General features: G+C 34.7%; 1 protein-coding gene across 2 annotated transcripts in view; it reads right to left on the reverse strand.

Annotated features, from left to right (window-relative positions):
• Nucleotides 1-3,175: 3,175 nt before the first annotated feature.
• LOC128226503 (uncharacterized) overlaps nucleotides 3,176-27,008 on the reverse strand; it is a 104,979-nt gene continuing 81,146 nt past the window's right edge. For both annotated transcript variants that reach the window (XM_052936406.1, XM_052936407.1), the window contains 12 exons: nucleotides 25,113-25,184; nucleotides 17,667-17,748; nucleotides 12,636-12,696; nucleotides 9,731-10,895; nucleotides 8,429-8,696; nucleotides 7,586-8,130; nucleotides 7,099-7,229; nucleotides 6,478-6,675; nucleotides 5,935-6,236; nucleotides 5,634-5,759; nucleotides 4,835-5,011; nucleotides 3,176-4,637 (listed from right to left, as the gene is read on the reverse strand). In XM_052936406.1, coding sequence (XP_052792366.1) covers nucleotides 4,523-4,637; nucleotides 4,835-5,011; nucleotides 5,634-5,759; nucleotides 5,935-6,236; nucleotides 6,478-6,675; nucleotides 7,099-7,229; nucleotides 7,586-8,130; nucleotides 8,429-8,696; nucleotides 9,731-10,895; nucleotides 12,636-12,696; nucleotides 17,667-17,748; nucleotides 25,113-25,184 — 3,242 coding nt within the window. In that variant the 3' untranslated portion in view covers nucleotides 3,176-4,522. The remainder of the gene's footprint in view (nucleotides 4,638-4,834; nucleotides 5,012-5,633; nucleotides 5,760-5,934; nucleotides 6,237-6,477; nucleotides 6,676-7,098; nucleotides 7,230-7,585; nucleotides 8,131-8,428; nucleotides 8,697-9,730; nucleotides 10,896-12,635; nucleotides 12,697-17,666; nucleotides 17,749-25,112; nucleotides 25,185-27,008) is intronic.

The following is a 27,008-nucleotide window of genomic DNA, read 5'->3' on the forward strand; positions in this document are numbered from 1 at the left end:
GATTTGATAAACTACAGTGCTTTAGAATGTGTCTCCCAGCTATGACTCAGGGCTCTCACTGGGCTGAAATTTTTGGGAGAAGTGACTTCTCCCTTCAGTCAATTTAGGGAGAAGTGGGGAGACTTTAGGGAGAAGTGATACTTTTCGTAACACCTGATACAAAAACTATGCCATACCACACACCTAAGTTTACATTAACATTCAAATTAATTGCTATAACTATATAAAATGTTCACAAATAATGTATCAGTTTTGGCTCAGCAAAAGTGTATTTGTCAATGTCACATAGTTTATCTCCAAATAGCATCTAAAGACAAACACCAAGACAGCTAAGGATTTGAAACAATCAAAATGACCTTATAAATGAACTGTCAATATAGTAGGGGGACGAATCTTATTTTGGTACGTTCGGGATGGTATTTTGTCATACATAAAAAGAGTCCCTTTTACATATTGGAACCGTATCCAGATATTTCAACGAGGTTTTAACTCACTACGTTTTGACCTAGTGACCTAATTTCGACCCGAAATTACCCATATTTGAACTTCCTCGCGATATCAACACAATCTCTCTGACCACATTTCAGAAGCATTTGCCATAAAGTGTGGCATCTCGTGTGTATAAATATACCACGACGGACGACGGACAACATTCTTACCATGTAATAGCTCATGTTAACCATTTCGTGCTCGGGTGAGCTTAAAACGGAGTAAATATTATTGTAATCATCATACGCGATATGGGAGTATAATAATAATTTTGAATAAACAAACAAGAGCTATCACAGATAAATACGCCGCCTGTACACAGCCGTTAAATGCTCTGTTTTGGATTTAACAACTGTATAAAACTGACCGTCAACATACAGTGCAACTCTTGGAGCTACACTTCAGTGATGAAATGTGACATAAATATTTTGCAGACCATTTTTTACAAAGTCAATATAGATAAAGTATGTTAAACCTGGTGAAATGTCAAACAAATCGCAGGAACCAATTTCCATTGCTGGCCAACTATGAAGTTTCATGACCATTGGTACAATACTTTTGGAGACACAAAATTTTGTGCTAAAAAGCGTACCAGTTCAAGAAGGGTTTTTTGAAAAGTGTTGACGATATAGATAATTTGATCTGTTGTGTTTTTCAGCTTACTTTAATATACCAAATAGCAAAGGTTATTTGGGACAATTACCTATCTGCATAACCCGTATGTTCTTCTAAGAAAGTGGCTTTTTACCTTCATGTACAGCAAGCATGCTCCTGGCCTCATGCCTAGGATTTGTCTCCCTTCTTCCCTGGTCCTGGTCCCCGGTTATCTCTCTTGTACTAATCTACTAGCTGTGTACAAGTACCAAAAGATACCACAGATAAAAATATAACGTCCGCTGTAGGGAAAAATCGCGGTGATGTGCGAAATGTGCAAAAAACACTTGGTTGGTAGTGTATATACCTGCACATGCTCACAAACATTCCTACGAAGTTTCGGGAAAGAAGGTGCAATTCCTTTGCAATTCCCTTGGGGCAACATGCGACACAATATTTTTTTCCGACCAGTTTTATTAAGTTAAGGGCGTAGTTTATTTTTTCTATAAGTGACCCCCCCCCCCCCCCCTAAAAATCGTGTATAGTACACAACCTCTGTGTATTGTTCGTAATCTAATTGCCTAATTATCTTATCAGATCTCCGATCTGAGTATTCTCTTGTGCAGTTCTGTAGGTTTTATTATAGAAATGGTCCCTAAATGGCCCTGATCCAATAAAAAATACGCAGGAAATTGGCCCCTGCTGTGACATCAGTGGAATAAGCAGGATATGAACAGCAGGGGATTGTCATGCCAAACATTCCTTAAACTAGGCATTTAAGGGCCATAACTTGTTAGACAAAGTCATGAATGTAGGTTTAATACCTTCAACACATTATTCTCCGTGATGCGATAGGAGAGGGAAAAGGTTATACATAGCCCCAAATATCTATATCCAATGGTTTACTGACGTTTCGAAGGCAGTATTTCATTACTTTCACTATGATAGTTGTCTCGGTGATCAGAGGTCATTTTATGTTCTAGGTCATGTATAATATATTATTTCCAACAAAAAAATGAATTTGAACAACACTGATTTGATGCAAATAAAAAAGCAAGATTTCTTTCTTTTAGTGTTTTATTTTTTTCATAATTATTTTGATGTATATAACAGAACAATGCAGCGTATAGGTCAATGATGCAGATAATTGTTAAGATATAGTAAATATTAAATGGACCAGAAATATACAGTTACCATGGCAACAAAAAGTAACATCAACAAGAGGACTCTGCAAGATAAGTCCCCTCAAATACAATAGCAAGAGTTTGTACATCAAATTAAAACTATTGATTCACCATGAGCATTGCTTTCATGTAAAAGCTTGCTGTAATCTCTCCGATAATGGAACATCTTAAAAGAATAATATCAATGTAATACATGTACTTACACGTGCAAAGTAGTAAATACTGATAATTATGGACTTATATTTTTTCTATTTACAAAATGTTCATTCAACAGGTACATATGAAAGAAACTTTGAAAATAACTCAATATCTGAAATTATTGTTAAAGCCTTAAATATTTAAGCCTAATTTTGATGTTTGTGATTTACCCATTGTTTTGTAGGCAAATAAAATTAGACACACCAACACATATTGACTGTTACGCAGAACTGTAAATGCAGGTTGACATAATGGTTGATATTATCACAAATGCCATATTATAAATGCAACAGTTTAATGTTTCAGTTTAAATATTTGAACTTCTATGTAAATGTAACATAGAATATCAGTTTAAGGGCAAGATTAAAACACTGAGGTATATTTAAAGTTATTAAGTCAAAATACTTCAACTAACACAGAATTTTATATATGCAAAGACATTTATCCAATGTCTGAGGTGCATAAATAACTCTTCTGTGCTTTGGTCAAACTGACCGACCACCTGACAGTCACTAACGTTTGCCAATGAAGTACATGTAGCAAACATCTTTGGAGACTTGTAGTTGAATCCAAACAAAAGCAACTAGCATAGTTCTTTGTTGATTTAAATATTAACATTAATTGTTACAAATACTTCATATATATTGTAATTTTGGCTACAAGTTTCAGTTGTCCACAAATTACAATTTTTCCCTTTTAACAAGTTTAGATGAAAAATGAAGATATAGATAACAAAACTAAGGTAATTAGACAACAAAACTAAGGTAATTAGTTTTATACTTAATTAAACTCCATATTAAACAAATAATATCAATGCAAAGGAAACTTTACAAATTACTGACTGAAGCTGCCATTTTCCAGTTCCTTAAATAAGGCAAAACATTTACAAGCAACCATGTGACCATTTCCTGATCACATGACTAAATAATTTTGGTCACATGACCATGGAACAGTCACATGGAAAAGATAGAGGTCACTTAAATCCCTGATGACAATGATGACAAATATAATTTACATTCACACAATTATCTTGCCAGTTTATAATAACATATTCAAATTTTGAATATTTGACAAAAAAGTACTTAAAGAACCGGAAAATACGTTGTTATTGTTTCCATAAAACAGATCAAAAGAATTTATTTTTCAAAAATACATTGTTCTTAGATACAAGAATCATTATCTAAAACTGGACTCACGACATTAGCTTCAGAGCTGTTTCTCCAAGACATGCATCTCTACTTGGATAGTTATTCAAAAATGTATTATAAAATAAAAATCCAAAATTATTCACAGATAATTATCATGGTTAAGGTAACTTTTTAACAGCATGCTAGGCAGGTACATGAATGTGTAAATGTAAAATACATCAAACAAAATAGAACCAAACAATAGAACCCAATAAATATACCACATTTCAATTCTGGCAACAACATTTAACAACAGGAATGTTACATAATCAAAGAAAAAGAAAGTCAAAATTTAGCAAACAAGTACATGTCCTCAATGCAGTCACATGGTGTTTAACAAATGTTACTTTTCAATTATTTGAAAATGTTTTTATTCAACATTTGGTACAATATACTGTAATTGTACATACATGTAAAATAACTTAATAATGTATACATATCAGTAAAATTCATACTGGTAAACTGACTACATTGTTATATCACATTACCCATTTATATAGCACTATTTGAAGTCAGACATAATATCAACGGTTCATACCGAATATCATAGATTTATATGGATTTCAATGCAAATGTTAATGTTGAAACTGTAATGACATTAGCAGTACATAATATGTTTTTGTAGAAGTATTTGTACAAAAGTGACTTGTATTTGGTATGCCTCCAGCCTAAAAGCCTTGGTCCCCATTTATATATAAGAGATTTTGTCATCTCTCAGTGTGTAAGCACATTATCTGCCCAATATTATGATCACAGCTTTAGAGTTCCAGTATACAATGTATTCAAGTCACGGTTGTGACATCATCAGTTTCTGTGCGCTGAATATCTCTTTTGTGGTTGGTCCCTCATAGTCATATGACAGTTATGTGATCAGACCTTGGTTTCTGGGCCCGCAGTGTTGCTTTGGAAGGAAGATCGGATCTTTTCTACAAAATTAGCGCAGATATGGCCGTAGACCTTCTTGTACCAGTCTGGGCTGTGGCCTCTGAAGACAGAATATAACGTTAGGTCAACTTTATTATTCTGTACATAAATAATCATCAAAGTAACAAAAGCATATCAAAAGTATATGTCAAACATAAATTTACTGTTCATTGAGGTTTTTAACAAATTTTCATTTGAAGATATGTAATACAAATGACAAAATATGCATGTATTTTAAAGTCAATTTCTCAATCATACCTTATGTCAACTCTGCTGATGTGTGTAAGGCGAGATTTCCCTGTGCCGCATGGCTCTATGAGATATCGTGATGCTAGTTCCACTGCACGAAGCCCGCCCAGGAGTTCAGCCCGTGGGTGGTCAATCGACGTGGATATCAGAACACACGCACCCTTAGGCAGGTCAGTCCTCCATGACCTGTGTGAGATACATAGAATATTTAAAATGGTAAAGCTTACATAATATTTTTTTAGTAACATTGCCATACCGTACTAAATGAGTTAGTTAATCATGTCTGATGTTAAACAAATATTTTGTTACTACAAATATTTTGTTACTACTATAATTATGGTAAGAGGAGTTGCATGAACATACATCTTGTTCATGTAAACAGGGCTTATTAGTCTTGAGCTAAATTAGACTATATAAAACTAATGTAACAGTATGCAAAAATTACTTGGGCATCTTGCAGAAGATGAAACCCATGGTCAGATACTACTGCGTCAGTACAGTATAAAAGCCAGTTAGATAGCAAGAAAGAATAAGTGCCGCAAATTATGCTATACCAGTTCACAAATTTCTTAACCAAGGCTCTTATATTTTGAAAACAATGAAGTGAAGTCCCTGGGCAAGTAAAGAGCCACATACTAGAAAACCTTCATCTCGTCATCTACGACATGAATCAAATCAACGCCTGTATACATACCCTAGTTAGTTAAGTCCCTGGTTAGGTGAGCTATGGTGTTTCTCAAATCCTGGAACACATCGGTTTGCTCTTCTAACAATTTAACTATTAACCAACATACACCTGTACACATACCTAAGTACACAGAGGTCCCGGGTCGGGTGCGGAGCCATGGAGTTTCTCACATACTGGAACACTTCCGTCTGCTCGTCAAGTTTCTCCACTGTGTGCCACTGGAGAAGGTCCTCGTCCCACTGTTGTCTGGGGAACACAGTAAATCATGGAATAAGATGGTTTGTTAAAATTCAAAGAAATTCTAATGCATTTTTAATACAAATGAAAATTTCATACAATCAAAGGTTTTAACCTTACAATCATGTCATAGAAGTTATCAACACATTTTGTTCAAACCACAAAAAGCATGAAAATCAAGTACCTGTCATGGAGGATTTTATTAAGGACCTCCTCAGGTGGGGCTTCAATGTCCACGGTACACTTCCAGAGCCTCAATGGGTGTCCATCCCCAACTTTCTTGAATGCCAGATCAACATCCTTTCCGGAGGGGGAGCTCACCCAGCCGCGGAATTTTTCACGCGATTCCTTTAGGAGACCCTGAATGCAGGCATCAATGTGCCCTGCGTAACCTTGGTTACCATCTGAGGCTCCACTGTTGAGTTCGTCAATAGAAACTGGGTCCTCGTGAAGGACACGACATTTACTCAGATAGGCTGAGGAAATCTGTAAGGAGAGATGGAACTTAAGACTAAACAAAAAAAATGTGCAGTAGATATATCACACTTATGCAAGTAAAATAGATCTGCCAAGCGAGACAGAAGTTTGTAGTTGGACTTATAAACTACATAATGCTCATTTTTTGTTTAAATTCATGTAACATTGAAAAAGAAAAGATATGATATGACTGAATTATATATGTATCCTTGTATTCTTTTAAACTATAAAAATAGATTCGGTTACGTACAGTGAAGAGCCTTTTGCACTCCTGGACCATCAGGGTAAGACATTCATGGGCGGCCTTCTGCTCCATAAGTTCTCTAGCGTCTGGAATTCCTGGGCTTTTCCTGTTCCGGCGCGGGCTTGGGGTCTGACTTGGGTTGCGGGCTCCACCCATGTTGAACAGGGAGGGAGCGAAACACACCGCCAGGTTACTTGCTGTCATCTGCAAAATCAAATAGAATTATATTGTAAGACTTCTTTCATAATGTTTTTGATATAACTCATTGCGACGCTTTTAGATCCATGAACTAAATAACATAATTGTATCTTAGCCAGGGAAATTGGCTGTACTTGCTGTTATAAACATTGAAATCATGATATCATGACATCCAGTTTGCGTAATTCAATGATGTTTTAAAGTGTGAGGCTTTTATAAAGCTTAAGCTGATATTTCTATAACATGACGTTGTGCAACTACGCCTGTTTAGCATAAAAGGAATAAAAACTTGCTAAATTTGTAAAGCCATTTAGAAACCTTCTAAATAAACCTTATCTACACAAGTCTATAAATTGCATGCCTCACAACTTTGCATTTAGGATTGCATGAATGCAATCAAAACAAAATTAAATTTTTGAATGTTCGTACCTGATGAATGTCTGACTGTTTCACAATGTCGCTAAGGAAGAGCAGCAGTGACTGAAGGACGTCACGATTCTCATCGTTCATCAACAGAATGGCCGCCTGCAGGGCTTCTAACCTTTGTTCACTGGGCACATCTAATATAAAAATAATAATTCAAACATAAATGATTAAAACACTCACTTTGTTTTGCTCCATGAATGTGCACCACACTATTATCCCTTCTCACAAAATCAACAATATAGTGTTGGATAAATGATGAATTTGTACAATAGCAATATGAATTTGATATTATCATACATGGAACTTTTATAACAAGCTTTTTTAGGTTTTTGTAATGATTTGTACAAGTACTCTGGACAGTTTTATTGTCCTCAATCAGCAAGAGAGCAATAATATATTGATGACTAATAATAATCTAAATATAAACAATCAAATTTCAAGATTTAGTGCTCAAATACTGTAAGCCACAGCAGCTTAAAATATAACTTACAGATAAATATTGTGATGAATATCTCAGAGAGTTTGTTGGTAAGAAGGCACTCTGGGAGTTCTCGAAAGTAAAGTTTTATAAGGTCGGCAACATCGTACGGCTGCAAATCTTCAAAATCAATCGCTTCTGGGTTTGCCTCGATGTCATTGCGCAGCTTCTGTATCCTGGCACGCACACCTGGCTTACGAAATATTCCCACTGCATCACCTGAGGTTCGTCTCAAGTACCTCATGGCGTGTAAAATACATTGTGGCAAGGCCTGACCAGTTCTTTGTATCATCACAGAAAATGGCACTCCAAACACGTTTTTGTCCCTATAATCGGGCACTTTGTTTCTTTTCATGAATCTTGGCACAGTTAGGGACCAGCCCGAGCGGTTGGGCGCAAACTTCTCGATTAAGGCAGTAAGTTTTAGTAGCAATAATTTACGAAGCACCAATATCTGACGTGCAGAAAGACTGGTGAGCTGTAAGTTTCGGCTCTCGCACGTTGGGCGATGTGACTTTTGAAAGCTGTGCCAGCGAATTCTATACTTTCTTCGTTCACTGAAAATAAACAACAGACAGCTACAGATTGGTAATCTTAATTGAACTTTTTTACTAAAATGAAGCTTCTTATATGATTTTTTTATTTTTTATTTAAAACATGTATAGTTTATTTAATTAGCAGCACATATAATATAGTGGACATAATTTTGATACAATCATTCATGAAGTCCCATCTAATTATATAACCTGATTATCTTGGAAAATGTCTTTAGAAACCCAATCAAAGCATAATAACATACTTGATATAGAACCATGCAAATCATTTTCACTCAATTTCAACAGTCCCATTCATCACCTGTTAGTTCTGGTTAGTGAGGACCCCACACCGGAGTCCCTTCGCTCCCGAACAATAATGTGTTCCGCAGAGTCATCATGTGACGTCTCCTCTGTTTGCAACTCTTGGTCACTGATATCAGGCGATGAGAGCGTCCCGCTGATCACTTCAGGTTCAGGTGCAGGCGTGTAGCTATCTCTGTCCTCGGCCTCGGGCTCGGGTGTTTCGGACTGGCTACTTATCACACTGGAGTTGTCTAAACTACTGAGGCTTGGAGGCTCTAACAACTCTGAAAACGGGATAGCAGATACAGGAATGATACAATGATATTAACATATTCATAAAAGGGTGTATATTATAATAATATAATTGTAACATTTTGTCTACAAGTTACATCCAGTTACAGTATTGTAGTATAGCCAAACAATTATTATCCTGAATCTTCTTCACCCAGATTTAAGTTACCTATACTTATAAATAATACATACCATTCTTAAAGTTTGTATAAATAATGTATTTCTAGTGTCATGGACCTCTACTGACAAGATATCATAACACAAACATTGGCAAGTATACATGGTACATATAGATGATCCATTTTTTTCATTTGCAAGAACAAGAACAGCACAATTGTACCTAAAATAGTTCATGCATGACCAAGGACATTTGTTTTAAACATTGAACTGCCTACCCTATTTCTTTGCAATGTTTAGTGATGTTCAGATTTATAATTGACTAATTTTGCAACACATCAACAATACAAACATTCCACAGAAAATATCTAAAGAAGCACAAGAAATATGAAGTTCTAAATTCTACCATATGACTGTTTATCAGGAGTTCATACTCCAAATTGTAAGTTGATGAGAATGTGTGCAATGTTCTATATGATTCAGCCATTTTGGGGTGCCATGCATGAGTGTTGTTTACTTCGCTCACATATTATTTCTTTCTTGGATGGATTTTTCGTATTTTTTTTCTCAAAGTTCCTGCATATAAAATAATAGGATTTTGGTGGAAAGAAAAAAAAATCAATTATTTATTTACAGGTCGTCTATGATGCAAAATATAAATCAAAAGAATAAAATTTACTAAATTAAAGGACATAAGAAGCACAAATAAATTGTAAGTTAAGGCAAGGAGTATATTTATGAACAGTTCATTTAAAAGTAACAGATAGTTTCAAACAAAATGATGATGATCAACTAATAAAAAGAAAAAACGACAAAAACCACAATATTTTACCTTATACTTATAATTGAACAAAATCATGAATGAATTATCCTAAAATTTTACTTCAAGATAAAACAATTGTCCAATTACCTGCGTCATCTCCATTTATTGCTCTGTTGAGTCCATTAATATTCTGGAAGAGGTCCGAAAGAATAATATCAAGTTCCTCTTGCGCGGCAGTCAGATCGTCCTCGACTGGAACATTGTCATAAATACTAACTCTATGTAACTGCTTTCTCGGATCAAGTGACCGTCGTTTAACACACATTTCTTGTGCACTATTTTCGTCCGTGTAACTAAAGCTTCTATATCTAGGATTACTTTTATCACTAGCAAATAGTGAATCGTCTAAAAGTGTCGGAAACTTCCCAGGTTTATTTTCTGATGTATTGAACACGGTATCCTCAGAAGAATTTGTAGTTTCGCTACTATTGCTTTGTCTTCTTAACATGGACACATCTAACCCCTGAGCACCATTTGCAGAAAACCCAGATGAATTGTCAGCTTCGACAGAGTTATTGCCACTTAAAACAAGATCTGAAGGTGGAGCATTTATGCCTGAGCTGACCCTTGGGGTAGAAGTGACATGGCTAACTCGCGCACTCGCTGATGAGTTTTGACTAACAACAGATGAGTTTAGATTGTTCGAGTTTGAGTCTGTTTTCACTGGAGTAGGAAGCACAGTTAAAGATTCATTTCTAGGGGAAGTAATTCTGTCTGTAAGCCCATTTACCTGCCCATGATTCACCGGAGTTTTAACACTGTTAATGGGGAAGTATATGTCCTGACAGTTTAAATGTCGTATTTTAGCCTGCATAACAGCGTTGTTAGTTATTACAGGACTACTTATTTCGTCAATCGTCCTGTGTTTCTTTGTCCTCCCTCGTTTTAAACTTTCCATCCTTTTCAAAAACCCTTTAGCCCCTTTCATTCGTTCACTAGAAGCACGCTGGTACATTTTTGAATTGTTGCCAATGGTTGCATTACCATTTGCGTCGAAAGTTTTGAACACATCATCATTTAGGTGCAACATTTTACTATCCAGGACAGGACTGTCCCCAGTCTCACTGCTACTGTTCTGGTCAGCGAGCAGACTGTCGTGACTGGACGAGGAGGTCAGTCCCGGTTGACTGCTCTCAGGCCCTGATGACCCCAGAGGACCCTCAAGGTCCTTACGTGACCAGCGTCGACTGCTGCGCTGGTATTTCCACTTGTCACTCAATGCACATTGATCGTCCTCATCCGAATCTTCAGACTGAAAACAAATGAGAGGCATGCACTTAATGTTAAACATTATAAAAATTAAAGAAGTTGTACAATTTGTGTGTTTTAAAAGAAGAAAAATAAATTATCCAGGTTTTTAAATTGATTCAAACAGCAATGTAGGTGGCGCTGCATCCAACACCACCCCAAAAGTTAATCCCAAAGTCTCTTTGTTGGGAGACGCTAAATTGAAACATTGCAGTATTTATTTAAGCTTTATGAAATATATTACCATACCTGAACCATACTATTAATCCATAGAAATTACAAGTTTAGTAAAAGTTATCAACAAATTGTCCAATAATTGCCAAATATAATATAAACATATAAACTGTTGAAAATTTGGTCACAATATAGACTATGTGTCTCAGAGTTTGTCCTACAGTATAAAGTGAAGGTATGAATGTAGCAGATCAAAGGCAGACCCAGCACTTTAGGTTAAGGATCTATTAAGGATGTTTTCTGCTTAATTTAAGATCTTATCATTAAGTCTGTTGTAACCTCCAATAAAACTAAATCTTGCATTATGAAATTAATCCTATTTGCTTATTGCTTCTTCAAACACCAGTTATCACCTGCGCTAATCCCACTAATCCAAAACACACAGACTAAATCCAAACTAAACCCTACTTCTTCATTTTAAGAATTAAAATGATCAGCACTGACCTTTGTATGTAGCAAATTTAGAAGCCAAACTCAAAATTTGACCAGCAGAGGAAGAAGCCATTAAGTCATTTAAATTTAAGTTGCACTTAAACCAGTTGAAGTTAATTAAGCAGAGCAGGGTATATGCTTGCTGATTAATTTGATAACTCTATCAACCTTGACTAAATTTTATGCTTATCCAAGTGGTAACATAAATCAAACTGTACATTAATCATGGTCTTATATAGCCAAGATCATCAAATCAACATACCAACCACTGTCTTAGCTTTGTCTTGAAACATACGGACACAATGCCATGAACATTTTACATGATATGAACACATGAATAAAAAAGCCCATATCATGAGCAATGAATGATTAAATGATCTTCAGCTTGATTTAAAGCAAAAATTATAGTCACACATGGTTGAAAGATTTACTATCAAATTAATTTGCCCTTAAATCCTACGAGAACTTTTAGCAAGTGGTAATTCAGTATATTTGGCCGTTACATAGGAGGCTAGCCTACCCCACCCCTTAAAATCCTGTTAATTCATGGCCTGATCTTTATCCTTCCTGAATCCTTTTCAACAACCTACATGTACCCTTTATACTGACCAACATCAAATATGATAGACTGATATATTCTTTCAAAAAATGCAGTATGTGTATTTAATCAGTTTGCTGATTGCTATCATGATGTATAACAATGTAAAAATCATATTCCTTCATTTTTTTGTAAAGTTTATCACAATTAGATCAGAGCCAGAGTTGGTATAGGCCCACAGGAAATCTGGTTTATTTCATCCACATGATAACACACCTTCCTGCCTATATATATCACTGGTCTTATCATTTTTTTAAAACTAGTTTATCTAAAAAATATTTAAAGATTGTGATAACATCAATTAATTGTTTTAAATTGTTTTTAGTTGGTTTTTAAATTTCAGCATTTGTTCGTGTTTTTTTTTCAAGATTTGTTAGAGCAAATATGTCAGAGCTGAATTAATGGTTTAATGTACACTTCTAGATGATCAATTTTGTTGGATGGTATATAATTACATAATCAGTCTTTGATTCCTCTTACCTCCTTTTTAGTGGGAGTCCCGATCTTCATTATTGCACATTTGTTGAGAGTGTTGAGTCTCCTGAAACAATAACAAATAGTTCCATTAATATAAAATAAAAAGTGACCGCAAGTTTTCCATTCAAATTCACCAGCGTTTTTCCCAGATGTAATATCATGGCCAACATTTTTAGTTTTCACATGATGCCAATTAATACAATGACACCAACCCTATGACAATAACTCCTCTCTTTAATATTTCAATAAACATTAATTAAAACAAACAATAAATAAACAAAACTTGTGTCTGAATTAATAACATGTTTTTAATAAATGTTGACCATAACATGAATATACTAAATCCAATGTATAAAAATTCCTATAGATACAAAAAATAAATTTTATATCATACTTCAAGACTTTCCGTATACATATTAATTTCTTCATCATGAGCCTTGCAGTAGAACTGTGAATGTGTCACAAAATTTCAACATTATTTATACTGAATGATAGCAAGGTTACGAGCACAATATGTGATGTTTAATTATGGAAGCAATGAAACACAATTCCTGGCAATTTACTATTTTCAGAAAAAATGGAACCCTTAATATTGGCACTTAAGTTGCTATTTTATCCACCTTAACAGGCATTATGATTCTATTAGAAATATTTAGGTTAATAAATGTATCATATTTACAGCTGTTATATAAAATTATAATTATTATTGCTGATCAGTTTTATATATTTAGAAGCCATGAGTAAAAAAATAACCAAAAAAAATAATTAATTATATCTTTACAAAAACAGAAATGGTTTCATTAAAATGAGGCTAATAGTCTTGTTTGGTGTACAATTTGATGAATAATTTGATGACATTCTTAAGAATTAATACTTGTCCAAATATTTACGAGAAATATATCAGTCATAGCATGATGTACATATACGTTACACCTACCAATACACATTAGCAACATCATGGAACATTCCACTATCAAAAATAATCATTATTTCCTTGAACTTGTTAAAAACCCAACCAAGTTCATAAAATGAAGTCCAACTGTAACTTTAACTGTTAATTATGCCACTTTGGTGGATGACCACTGTGATGTAAGAACGCTGTCATTAGTCACATGACCAAACCGTTTGACCACAGGATATATCCACTAAGAAGGGATTAAAGCCCATGTATGTTTGCGTAAGTTTTTTCTCAAGTAAACTGGGACTGTCATCAGCAGCTTATATATCATTGCTTTCACCCCGGGGGAGCTCTTCTTCAACATCCAATATTCCTACTTAACAACACCTCCATGAATGGGGGAAATTATGCCAACAGCGGAATGAATATACATCTTGTGAATGGTATCAAGCGCTTTTATAGATATATTCCATTACAAATGACTGTATTTCATTCATAACATTTAACACTACCATTAGAACACCCGATAACTGGAAATATCAGTCCCTCTATCACGAATTAACACTGCTGATGACAGTTTAGGATTGAACAACATCGTCTCCCAGTGTCCAGTGTTATGTTATCACATAGGAAGGGCACATGACAAACAACAGCAGTTAAATAATCACTCTGCAAATAGTTCTTGTGATTTCAGGAACACCATGTGAGTTCTCCATGAGACCAGTTTCACACCTCAAACAAAACTGATGTCATGTATACCGTTAAATATATTATACTATTTCCAGTTACCATGGAAAAATAAATTGGTCATTGAGGGAAATTGAGACTTAAAAATGTAAACACCACTTAAAACTATTTCAAATCCATCTCAAACAAATCACTTAGTCATTGCTGGTTTATGTTCATGGACAACCACTAATGGTCAAAAGCATTTAAATCTATTGTAACATGACATTGTAAATGGCCAATGGCGGAAAATATGACGTCAATATCGGAGATAGTGGTCAGGCTTATCAGCGTGCACAAATCTCCCTTATCAACAGTTTCCTTGATAGAAACAAGGAGGGGTAATACACAGTCAGAATTAGGCCCCGTATTTCATGTGCTGATAACTTTTTTTGCAATTTCCATCAAACTTGTTGATTTTCTTGTGGGAAGTGTTTCCATATTGGGTGATTTTATCAGTACCGTAATATGAAAGCAGTAAATTCTCAAACTTTATTTGTTTTAAATGACTGAATAGAGTAGGGAAAGATCAAAGGACAGTTGAAATAGAGTGAGATATATAAAAGCTTCTATGTAATTACTTATTTATGAAAGGTGACCACTATGACCAAATGATATACTCAACATGAAACACCACTATGACCAAATTTGAAATATGATATACTCAACATGAAACAAATAACAATTGAAATAGACCGAGACATATAAAAGCTACCATGTAATTTCTTATTCATAAAAGGTGACCACTATGACTAAATTTGAAATATGATATACTCAACATGAAACAATTAATGATGGTAACACAAACTCTCTGAAAACATTATATACCTGAGTAACAGAAAGTCCATATTGTTATTCATGCTGCAGAGACTTTCCCATTTAAGGCTAGCAGTTAAATCCTTCATTATTCCAACAATGATTTTCTGTGAATCCAGATCATGGATCTAACACAAATCACAAGTCAATCTAACACAATATTTGATGAGAATCTGCAGTCATAGCTAACACATAATTAAGGATTGTCAAGCCTTGAATCGGATCAACTTTATAATCTATCTAAACCAAAACTTTAAGAAAAATCCCAGTGGTCAGCACAATAATTCATGGCTGTCTAGCAACCTTTTAAATTCAAACTGGTCATTCACACACTAAACACATCGGATGTATACACTTATCTCAATATGGCTTCACATTTAATGTCTCTGAAGCAACAGTATCATTAGTGTTTGTAACACCCTTTAGATTAAGAATAGATTAGATAGATCAAATAGAACAAATGAAACCCTCTCAAACTGATTATGTTACTTGAACAACTAACACTGAATATGGTGATGATCTGAATCTGATGGCCATCTGAGCCAGCCTAAGGGCAGTAACCCTTCCTCCATCTAATTTATAAACATTGTTAATTGCAACACTTAAGATCTGACATCAGAGTTAATTTATGGTGAGCTAAGTAAATCAGATGTCCCAGGTCAATAAAAAAGCCCATAAAAATCTAACCAGTTAATTTATTTCCCAAGCATTATCAATTAACTGGCCTACCCGATTTATAGCTTGGATTTCATCCTGATAGAGAAACATTGTCCTTTAGACTGACCAACGTAAATGGCCATCAGCAAAATTGATACATGACCATGAAAATTAAGTTAAATTAGTTAGAAGTTTTATATACTGCCTGATAAATTTGCCATTCAATACCATAAAACGGACATGGAGCCCCTTGGACTGTATACTGATATCTGGTTTTACTGCCAAGAACACTGTGAGAAGGCAAACTAACAAACTGGTGTTACAGGATTTGTATTTTTTTCTTTCATTCAAACTTCCACATTCTTGAGATAATTAATTAGTGCACATGTATAAACGAAATAACGTATTGATGCTAAACTTAATACAAACTAAGACTCAATTTAAGTTGTGAACAAGGGACAATATAGCTTGAAACATTTTGCTAGGGGTGATTGTAATTATATAAGGCAATGGTCACACCAAACGTTAACTTGTCCATCAAGTGTCTTTTCGCTCATTAATCAAGTTAATTAATAACAAATAAACACACTCAGCTTTAAAAATGTCAAATTTTACAAAGTTTGGACCAATTTAATGTCTAGATAATGTAACTTTTCAAATCATATCACAGTTAAGTTTATATTGAGTCCATAAAATTATGAAATTTTATTAGAAATTGAATAACAAGTCCATGAAAAGATCAACATCAATTCTGTCAATATTTAACTTGAGAAAACCAACAAAGTAAAGTTATTAAATCTTGTGAACAAAGTTCCCTGAACAAACTGTCATAAGCACGTCAATTGTTTGTTACAGGTAAATCATGTGACAAAAGTCTTCTGCCGATCACGGAAGGACCTTCCTGGCATTAAAAACATCATGTTTGTAAACACTTTACCCCCTACCTAGACGTTATTGTTTTACGTTCATGTTGTGAAGTCACATAATTATCGCAAATTTCAGGAAAATGACAACTGCCAGTAGTATATTAGGATTGTTGATGCCGATGGACGTGACATTTCGTACAAGACCTTTGTCACATGCAGAAAACCAATTATCACTCTCGATTCTCACTGAAAATTAGCCACACAGGTAATAAAAATCTCAGAATACAGCTATGATGCATTTTAGGAAATAGTAATCCTAATATAAATTCAAACCTTAAAATAAAATCTAAATATAAATAACAACTTACCATTTTTAGCGTGTGAGAAAAAAAAATCCAAAAGAATTTCAAAATCCATAAAGTCAATGACAGGTGACTGTCATTTAAATTTTTCCCATAACTCACTACATTTGAACAAAAACAAAGACACTTCATCTAGGAGATCTTGTTTTCCATTTCTTACTCAATAAACAATTTAGCTCTTTTAATCTCAAGAAAGAGTGCCAGTCTGTAATCGGTGGGAACGAATTTGGAACATGATCAAAAGACCTTTCATTTTCATGCTTTGATCTCAAATTTCTGTTTAATTGTTTATTTCCTTAAAAGCGGAAATCAATGAATACATAATGAGCGAATATAATCCCTTTTGTTTCTTTTTTATAACTGATAAGTTTGTCATGATGTCAGCATGTCTATGTTTTGAACGATCTCCCCAATTTTGGTGGGAAATATTATAGCGTTGGCAGTATATGCTTTCGCCCTAATACTAAATAGTAATTTTTAATTCGGTGAAACAGTAATTAAAACTGTCATTATCTTTCCCTGTATTTATTTTGACCTTCATTTAAGAATACCACTTTTATTTTTATGTCAAATAACACAAACTATGCGGATGGTTAAGTACAAATAATTATAGAGTTGTTTCCCTTGAATTTAAAATTCACTCTGAAGATCAAAACACAGCAGATCACCATGGTGAACATTAGCGATAAACATAAGTGAGAAAGCTCACCTGAAGAGTGACTGGATGTCTTCCTTGTCCAGAAAGTCGTGGTCATTCTCCACTGACTCTATGTCCAACGGGAACTGACCATCTGAAAGTAAAGAATGTTATAAAACATTAATTATGTTAATCAAATGTGTACAACTAAATAGAAAAGTTGCATTGCGAGGGGCGAATGCAAAAGGTTCTAAGCAACATTAAATAAAGAAGAAGATAGAACGTTTTTGCTTTCACCCCCTTGATTTATTATTTTGAAATCATTTCTTCCACTAGTGGACACTGCAGATGTTAATCAATTGATATCAATGTTTTGCCAGTCAAGTATGCTGCAATGGCATAATTCCGCTGCAACTTTTCACTGTATATTTCTTTACGACGGCTAAAATCTTATTTGTACTAATAAAAGACCTTTACTTTGTTATATTGCAGATAAAGGCCAGAAAGCGTAAAAATAATTGCAAGTAGCTTTTATCTAACCAATGTCATATGGTCCTTGATGTCTACAATAACTTAAAATTATAATAATATTCACTATATAAGTAAATATAATATATTTATCACACACAGTTTCTAAATTCTGCCATTCAGTTTACTATTTGCATAAAATGTCATCAAGTCCAAGTATAAAATGGTTCAGTAATGTTCCGATTGATGTTGGCTCCCTCAGATGTTAGCAAATCCAAACACAGCAAACACCATTGACAAGGTTGTCTTAAAGTGACCGCATGGCGGCCTTTTGTTTATTGATATACATTCATATTCAAAGACATATAATCTGCAGCATTTAGAACATTCACAATTACGTCAACTGTTTCTGTGATGGACACACCATTAATAATCTGTGAATTTTCCATAAGAGGAATAGACCACAAATCTGGGATAGTGTCCATATAAATTGCATCAACATTATAAAGGCATAAAATTGACGAAAAGTGCTGTCCAATTGACGTCAGCGTTGGTCTGTTACTAACAGAAGCAGAAGCAATTGACATCTATTGCCTGTATAAAGAACTTTACGTACAAAAATAGTTTTCTCGCGTAGATGGTATGTTCTATCTATTACGTAGGATTCTTTGTTTCCTAATATATAGCGCACCAAATATTTCGATCATTAAGAATATTTCAGTTACGTAAAAGATTATAATGCTAAAGTTCAATGCATTCTGAAGATTAATTATATTATCTATGTTTTGAATGAAATTAATAAATTGTTAAAAAAACACATTTATGGTTATCCATTTATATATGGGTGAACATTTATTGCAATTCTTTATATTAAATTATCACCATTACAGAGTAACTAGTTTTTCTACATTTTAGTAATAATACAAGCATAATTACTATCATAAAATGACTGTTTCCATACAAATAATAGTATTTTTGCAATTGTTTTTATAAAAACTCACCCACGAAGTCCCATCCCAAATTACATGAAAACAAGACATAGAACATGACTAAAACAGAGACGGAGGTTAAATGACCATTAGCACATGTAGAAACCTTCCATTAGCGTAGGTGTAATATCACACAAAGAAATTTACTGACAGCTGACCAATGTCTATAAAGTACAGTCAGTAACTTCATGGTCACTCATTTTCAAATTCTCCTTTGAGAGAAATTTCATGTAACATGGAAAGCAAATATCTGTGAAAATCATTAATTTTTATTAGTTACTCATAGCTAATATTTGCTTTTAACCAAGTTATTGGAGTGAATATAGAGTTTTCCGCAAATAGAAACGGTCACTTTTACAAATTGACAGTGGGTCACTTGGTTCAAACTTGGTACAAATATATGCTAAATGGCCAGTAGATATTAGTATGAATGACAGGTTTATTGTTCTGAGGTGACAGTGACACAGTTTTTTGGTAAAAAGGTAAATATAATAATTATGGAAAATAGTATCATGTTTACGACTTGTTTTGTTATGAATCTATTGAAAGTATAAACAATACATCAACAGCATTAACATTTCTATTAGTATGTTGATAAGTGATAACCCATCATTTGCAAACCAAATCAGTATACAACTCACAACTAATGTTCATTTTGAGTGGGAATAGAATCTGAGGACCCTCTTTGGGGTCGAACCTGCGACCCATTGGGCAAGATCAGGAACCTTAACCACTTGACCACCTCCTGATTGATTCAACATTATGACATTAATTCTCAAGTTAACCTGACAGCTGAACAAGAATAATTATATCTAAAAAAGGATTCATGTACACTTTTTAACAATACCTTAACTCTGTTTCAGTATTTCATCATCGATATCTGTGTTGCCAGCTGCTGCTGTACATGCAAATAAGCAGATTGCCACAAACACACCCATAAAATCAGGTTTCACAAAACTTAGAATATCATAGAGTTATCATTTCACAAATTTAATCCTTTCAGAATCTAAACTTGGAATCAGTTCAAGGTTTTTAACACTGACTTTTACCCTGCGTAGAACAAAAGGATGTAACAAGGCTTGATGTTGTCATAGAATGACTGGTTTCTAGTGCTTTGTGCACCCCTATTACCCGTATGACTAACTTCCCATTTGAAATGCATCCCATTATTATGAAATATTATAATCATATTCTGTAATGATACAGCAAAGGCAGTATTGAATTTATACTTTTGCTGAAACACAAGACAGGTTTGATGTAACATATTTGCGGCTTTCGGCATCATCATTCTCGGAGTATCATTGCTGAACATAAATTTATATGATAACAGAAGAATGCACATATATATCTAGTGATAGGTAGGTAGTGTCTATCCTGTGACACAGACAAATGTCCTGTAAAATACTAGACTCATCTGATCTTGGGCTGACCCAAGACTGACCTCCGTGCAAGTCAGCAGACTGCAACACAACATATCCTGTCTGCGTCACACATGGTGCTAGTATCTTGTTAACATGGCATGATATTCGGTGTCTACATGCGTACTCAGCATGGTCTCTGTTACAGGTATTCTAGCAGGGATGTGCAAGCCCTGACCCATGGTCAATTGGTCAAAATAGATGATGGTTATTTGTCCAGAATAAGTGGCAATACATGGCACAGGAGCGACTTATAAAATGAAGCTTACACCAGATTTAAATTCATTAAAATTGTCCCAATGCTTTGAATACTGCATGGTTGACTTATTTTGACTCAAGTTTCCATAAACCTATATGCCATACTTTTTGTTTCATAATGCAGCTGTCAATTCATATCACAATGAGTGGTCTGCATAGCTGCATACTAATATGGGTATCCAATGTATCTGATGGAGCCATCTAAGCCAGGGCCACCCCTGGGTATTTGGCCCTGGGGTCAAGACAGCTACAGGTGGCCTCCCCAGGTGGCTGTCACATGACCCTGCCATCTGCCTGCCCACCCCTAGGTTTAATGGTCCTCCAGTCAATACAGCTACAGGTGAAAACACAAGGCTACAAGGAGAATCTAGAATCAGTCCATCATCCGAGGTCCTAGCTGAACAGCAAATGGGCACTTTCCTGGCTATCTACAGCAAAATGTAAACATATATGCAAACTCATGTGCCTGGTATCTGATGAATAGGTCAAAGCCTGAGGCCACCCATGGGTGGAGTTTCTTTGGGGTCGACAACTTCAAGTGGCTTACCACCCCCCCCCCCCCCCCCCCCTCAGCTGCCATTTCATCAAGAGTATGGAACTCACAAGCAGCAGCTTTATCTGGCAGATAAACCATCAATTCTGCTAGATATAACATCACACCCAGCTAGATATATCATCTCACCCATAAGATATATCATCACATCTGCTACATAAATTTCACATGCAGCCAGATGTATCATCACATCCAGTAAGATATATGATCACACTCCTGCAGATATACCAGTAATACTGCTGGATATATCATCACATCTGCTAGTTATATCATCACATCCAGCTAGATATATTATCACATCAATTCTGCTTGATATATCATCACATCTGCTATATATCATCACATCAAGCTAGATATATCATCACATGTGTGAGATATATCATCACATGTGATAGATATCATAAATTCTTCTGTGAACACTTTGAAGCTTTTGAGTAAGAAGTAAAAAGTGTGATCAGATTATAAAATTCATAATATTATCATAACTAAGTGAGCTGTCCACCATGTCAACCTAGCCTTGATCATCAAAATATTTCGCTGGAGCAACAAGCAACATTTAAGTTTTACAGCTCTAACATCTCCGCATCACTCTATCACAATGATACTAGTACACACCCACATGAAAAAAATGTCCTTGCATTTCGGAGGAAGTTATAACTAATGCAATTTAAGGCAATATTTACTTCTTTCCAGTACTCGGAACCATGTCCCCAGGACAACTTTGGTAACCAAAGAATGATGTTGTACCTGCAGTATTCATATGTAATTCCATGAATTAGTCCTTCCACCTCCACCCAGATTGTGCGGGCCATAAGCAGAACACCATCCACACCTACACCTTTTCTTACATATTTGCCCTTCACATTTTCACAACATTCAGCCTATGTACGGCAGCCGTCAGAGGCAAAGAAGTTTAATTTTCCAATATCACACACAAGATTTTTTGTCTTTTTATGGAAAATCAATGTTATTCAACAGCTGCGGAAAGATCTCGTTTTCATCTCATGCCAACACCCACCTTTAGTTGCAGGCGATCGTTAGGCTTCAATGCCGTGAGTCAAGTTTTAAGCCCAGGAAATTGAAGATTTGTCTAATATGTCAGCATTTTAAGGCTTTCATGTCTCTCAGAAATCTTATAATGAACTGAGCTTAATAAGGAGATATCGCTTTCCATTTGTTGAAGCATTACTGAAAAATGTCCATCAAACTAAAGGACCATTACTGCATGTGCATATACATTAGCAGCATTTCTTTTTGCTTTTAACTGATATCAAAATAATTGCAGAATTGAGCACCAATCTTAGCTTTATTCATACAATATGGATGGCTCTGATCTGTGTGTCCTTGGACAAATTATAGCCAAGAGCCTTTAACCATATATTGGTCAATACATTTCTCTATGCAAATAGAAAACATAGATAGAGGTATACAAGTTGCAGTGATCAAATACACTGACACCGTAATAGTCCATATTTATATCAATATAAGGGTAGCAAAAGTACCTTTTCATGTTGATTTTGTTCGCTAATGGCAAAGAAAGAACAATTAGCGGATCAATGCGTTTATTTACATAAATATTGTTCAAGTCTCAAAGATGAACAGGGAATGACTCAGCATTTTATTTATTCTTTTCAACATCTTTCTTCAGTATTCTCCTTTCATTTGATTTCTTTTCTCATCAGTGAAAGATTTTTATGCCAGAGATATAATTCAAATCGGTTATAGCAGTGCTTTATGAAAACCCAATGTGATATTCACCTTTTAATAGCCGCTATAAAAGATGTAAAAAAATATGATATGAATTACAGTATAAATATTACACCGTGATGTTGATCTGCATTGTAAGTGAGGAGTTTCGGAATTTAAATGATGCAAAAGTAATTTGATATGCATAGTACCTGGCTGTGGTTAGGGAAAAACCTCAAATATGCAAACCAAGTCAGTCAAATCCCTTTTTTTAAAGGGTTCATTTTTCATAGTGCTGTATGCATTATGATGCAAGATCTCTTTGAAATTGAGTAATCCCTCCTTAAAATATAAGAAGGCTCCATTATGGTAAGCCAACATCCATATGTTCAAGGGACAGAACTCACCCATATGTTCAAGGGACAGAACTCACCCATATGTTCAAGGGACAGAACTCACCCATATGTTCAAGGGACAGAACTCATCCATATGTTCAAGGGACAGAACTCACCCATATGTTCAAGGGACAGAACTCACCCATATGTTTAAGGGAAAGACCTCTCATGAGTACTGGTTTCTATCCATGAAACAAAATTGAGCACGCACGATTCTATAAGCAGCAAGTTTTTTTTATATAAATCTTAATATGTTGGTTTAAGACATTCCTTGAGCCTGTTCTGCTGTATATGATTACGATCTGTATTTGAAATGAAAGTATAATATAAATTTACTTAAGAAACAAATTAGACGCAGACCACTTGAAAACAATCGGTGTCATTACCAGTATTTAGTATGCAAACAATAAGTTTTTCAAATCCAAATAAGGTATCGGATAGTTGTATTTTGTATCAAATGTAGCGAGAATGTAGCGAGATGTCTATCATGTTCTATCTTTTTACATCTAATTGAAGTTTTCCGCAACTTCAAACAATACGAAGGACATCTGATGCAGGTATTTCAATACCTTACGATTTCAATCGGAGCAAGCTACAGACAGATTTCTGTACAATGATGCAATATTTAACGTTATGACTAATTTACAATGCTTTGTTTTTATAATTTATCACCTGTTGCAAATCTTAGAAATCTTACTTTGGACAGGTGCCTCGATCAGTTTTGCAGATAATATCTTACTATTTTCACTTATTTTGACAGTTTAATACAGTCATATTTATCCATGCTGTCAGATCATGTTAATATTAAAATAGAAATAAACTCCTCATAATTTCAAACAGAATGTTATATTTAAATGTTTTGTCAACATTTCAACTATATGTATGATGCATATAATGCTAGAGAGAACTGAATCTAGCAGATTGTAATTTTTTTTATACCTTTACTATAACCAAGATTACGGTACCCATTCCCAGTGATTTATTTATTGATTTATTGATTGTCACTTATAACAATATGTCCTAATTAAGCTTATTATACAAATTTTACCTTAGCCTCATATCCTTTTTTTAATTGCTCAATCCTGCATTATAAAAAAAAAACTACCTAGAGATACAATGACCTTCCATCATTTATACAAATATCATCCTCAAGAACAGGCATTTGATATACTGTCATTATATACTTTTATACAATCTTGATGATAATTGTAAATTTTATTTACACAAAAATGACATTAATATTTTCATGCCGACAGAAGAGCTTTGTTAAGAACTTATGTCAGTGAAATTGAAGTTTAATAATAAAAAAAGGGTCCATGTATCCTTAACAGCCAATCAGACTACAGACTGGTATGGAAACTAAGGCCCATATTTGTTTGAACCTCTGTTACACAGACAGGGCCCTGTTTCAATAAAGATCGTAAGGCTTAATATTGTGTGCGTAACTCCGTTTTTTGCGTTACTGATTTTCAATTTACTTTTACAAAGTACTTTTAAGAACTTTTTTCGCATAAAATCTGAATCCCGTTACATTACTATTGAACCCAAGCACTCATAAGCAGGGTAAAGTTTACTATTTAGATAGGCCCTGAAGTCCTTAAATGTACTGGTACAGAGAAATTTCCAATGTAACGTTTTGGTCACAAGCACTAACACTTGTCTGTCTTCAAAGGCATTATACAAAGCCAGAAAGAGACAAAACATCGCAAAATATGCAAGTAATGGCCGGACTACTCGGAAATATTTCTCACCTTCATACAGCTGGGCGTACTGTGGAAATCCCGTCTCTCGAAGCCAGCGACACGCTTCTATAGCTTCTATCTCTGAAAGTAGAAAATCAAATAATATTAATGAAATAAACTTATGTCACTGTCACATTTAAACATTTTGTTCAGTAAACTTTTGGCTATATCTGAAAGGGGGTCGCGTTGCGGTACATGCATTTTACATCATTGACTGATTTCCACACAGCCTCAAGTTGACCTAACACCCTTTTTTATTGAGATTCTTCTCTTTACAAACAGAAGCTTTAATTCATAATTCATCATAATGAAGTACAAAATGGGACACCAAAATATCAACACCCAACGATAACCTTGTGCACTTTGTATATGACATATTTGACAAGCACTCTACTCCTCCTGAATATCAAATAATCATGGGGTGATAAGCAGTTTATAATCTATTGAAATATCTTCATGATTAGAAAATATTAGCTGTTTATATGTAATCTAACATGTTCAACCATGGCCTATGAACTGAAGTGGTCAACAACCGTCCACATAATTATGTATGCAAAATCAGAAAGATAAAACCAGTACAGTTTTCATGACTATTAATCTTCACTTATGGACAAATATCTATATTTATCTTATTCTGTGAACATCTGTTTTTAGGGGCATATCCAGGAATCGACGTTAGAGGGTGTGTTAGTAACTTAGGGGCGCAATTAAAGTTTTGACATGACACCCCTCCCTCAAAACTGTATTGTTCAAAATGTTGTCTGAGGGGTTTTGGGGTACTCCCTCAAGAAATTTTTAACAAGTCAAGTCGGAAATGTTGCATTTTGAGTGTATTTTTTTTACTTTTTTTCCCCTGATATTGCCATAAGGGGGGGGGGGGGCTTTTTGCATTCTTGCACCTGACCAAGGGGCATAACTCTAACACTATTTTAGCCACCTTTTATGAGACTGGCTTAGAATGCTCATGTTATATTTAGGATGACTTGTCTTTCATATCTGTTTACAGTTGAAGTCTCTAAACTGCCGACAATCATAACTGCACATGCAATGCAATGTCAACACAAAACCTTTTTTTCCTTTCAAAAACATACAAGCTAAAACCATTAGTATAGTTTATCAAGTTGGTTCACATTTAGATGAAACATTTTAGTAATTGGCATCATGCTTTAATGTTTGTGAGTATTCTAGAGCAATTGTTTGGTAATTTACAAGACTGCCCTAAAATGTAGACCACAGAAGGTCGCCATTCCATGCTGATTACCCACTTAACATATCATCCGACTTTCCAAATACAGCAGTTTTTACCACTTAAAGCAGATTACATTTGGAATGTTACCTAAACTAACATGCAATGCCCAAAAAGGTTTTTAATTTGAAGCGAGGCAAAAAATATCAATCATTTCAAATCTCTTCTAATACACTGAGTGACAGCTGTAAAACCACAGAAGCATTGAATTCCTTGAGAAGTTTCAACTTTTTTGCAGGATATCTTTCCATCAATCTGAGTATCATCAATAATAATTATTATCATGTAGCAAAATTTCGCTTTCTGAATATAATCTCATGAAACCGAAAGAAACATTCCTAAAAATAACTTTATCAAAATAGCTTGGTTAAAGTACATCACATAAGCTTCATTCTACACAGCTAGAAGTTGACATTTTACTGTTTTTGAGAAACGCTCAATAGAGGACTTGCATGGGGCTTTGTGGTTCTCTGATTAACTTCCACAAAGATATAAGGTTATACACCATTTCAAGATGAATATATATCTCAATATTTTCGAAAAAGTGACTTTAATATGGAATTTAAAGCCGACCATCAGTTTTAATCCATAACAAGGCATATATTATAACATTGCATGCCCCTGTGAAGACTGCATTAGATTTCTCTATAAATTTCTCT

This window comes from Mya arenaria, chromosome 3, assembly GCF_026914265.1.
Source record: "Mya arenaria isolate MELC-2E11 chromosome 3, ASM2691426v1".
Taxonomy (NCBI): Eukaryota; Metazoa; Mollusca; class Bivalvia; order Myida; family Myidae; genus Mya; species Mya arenaria.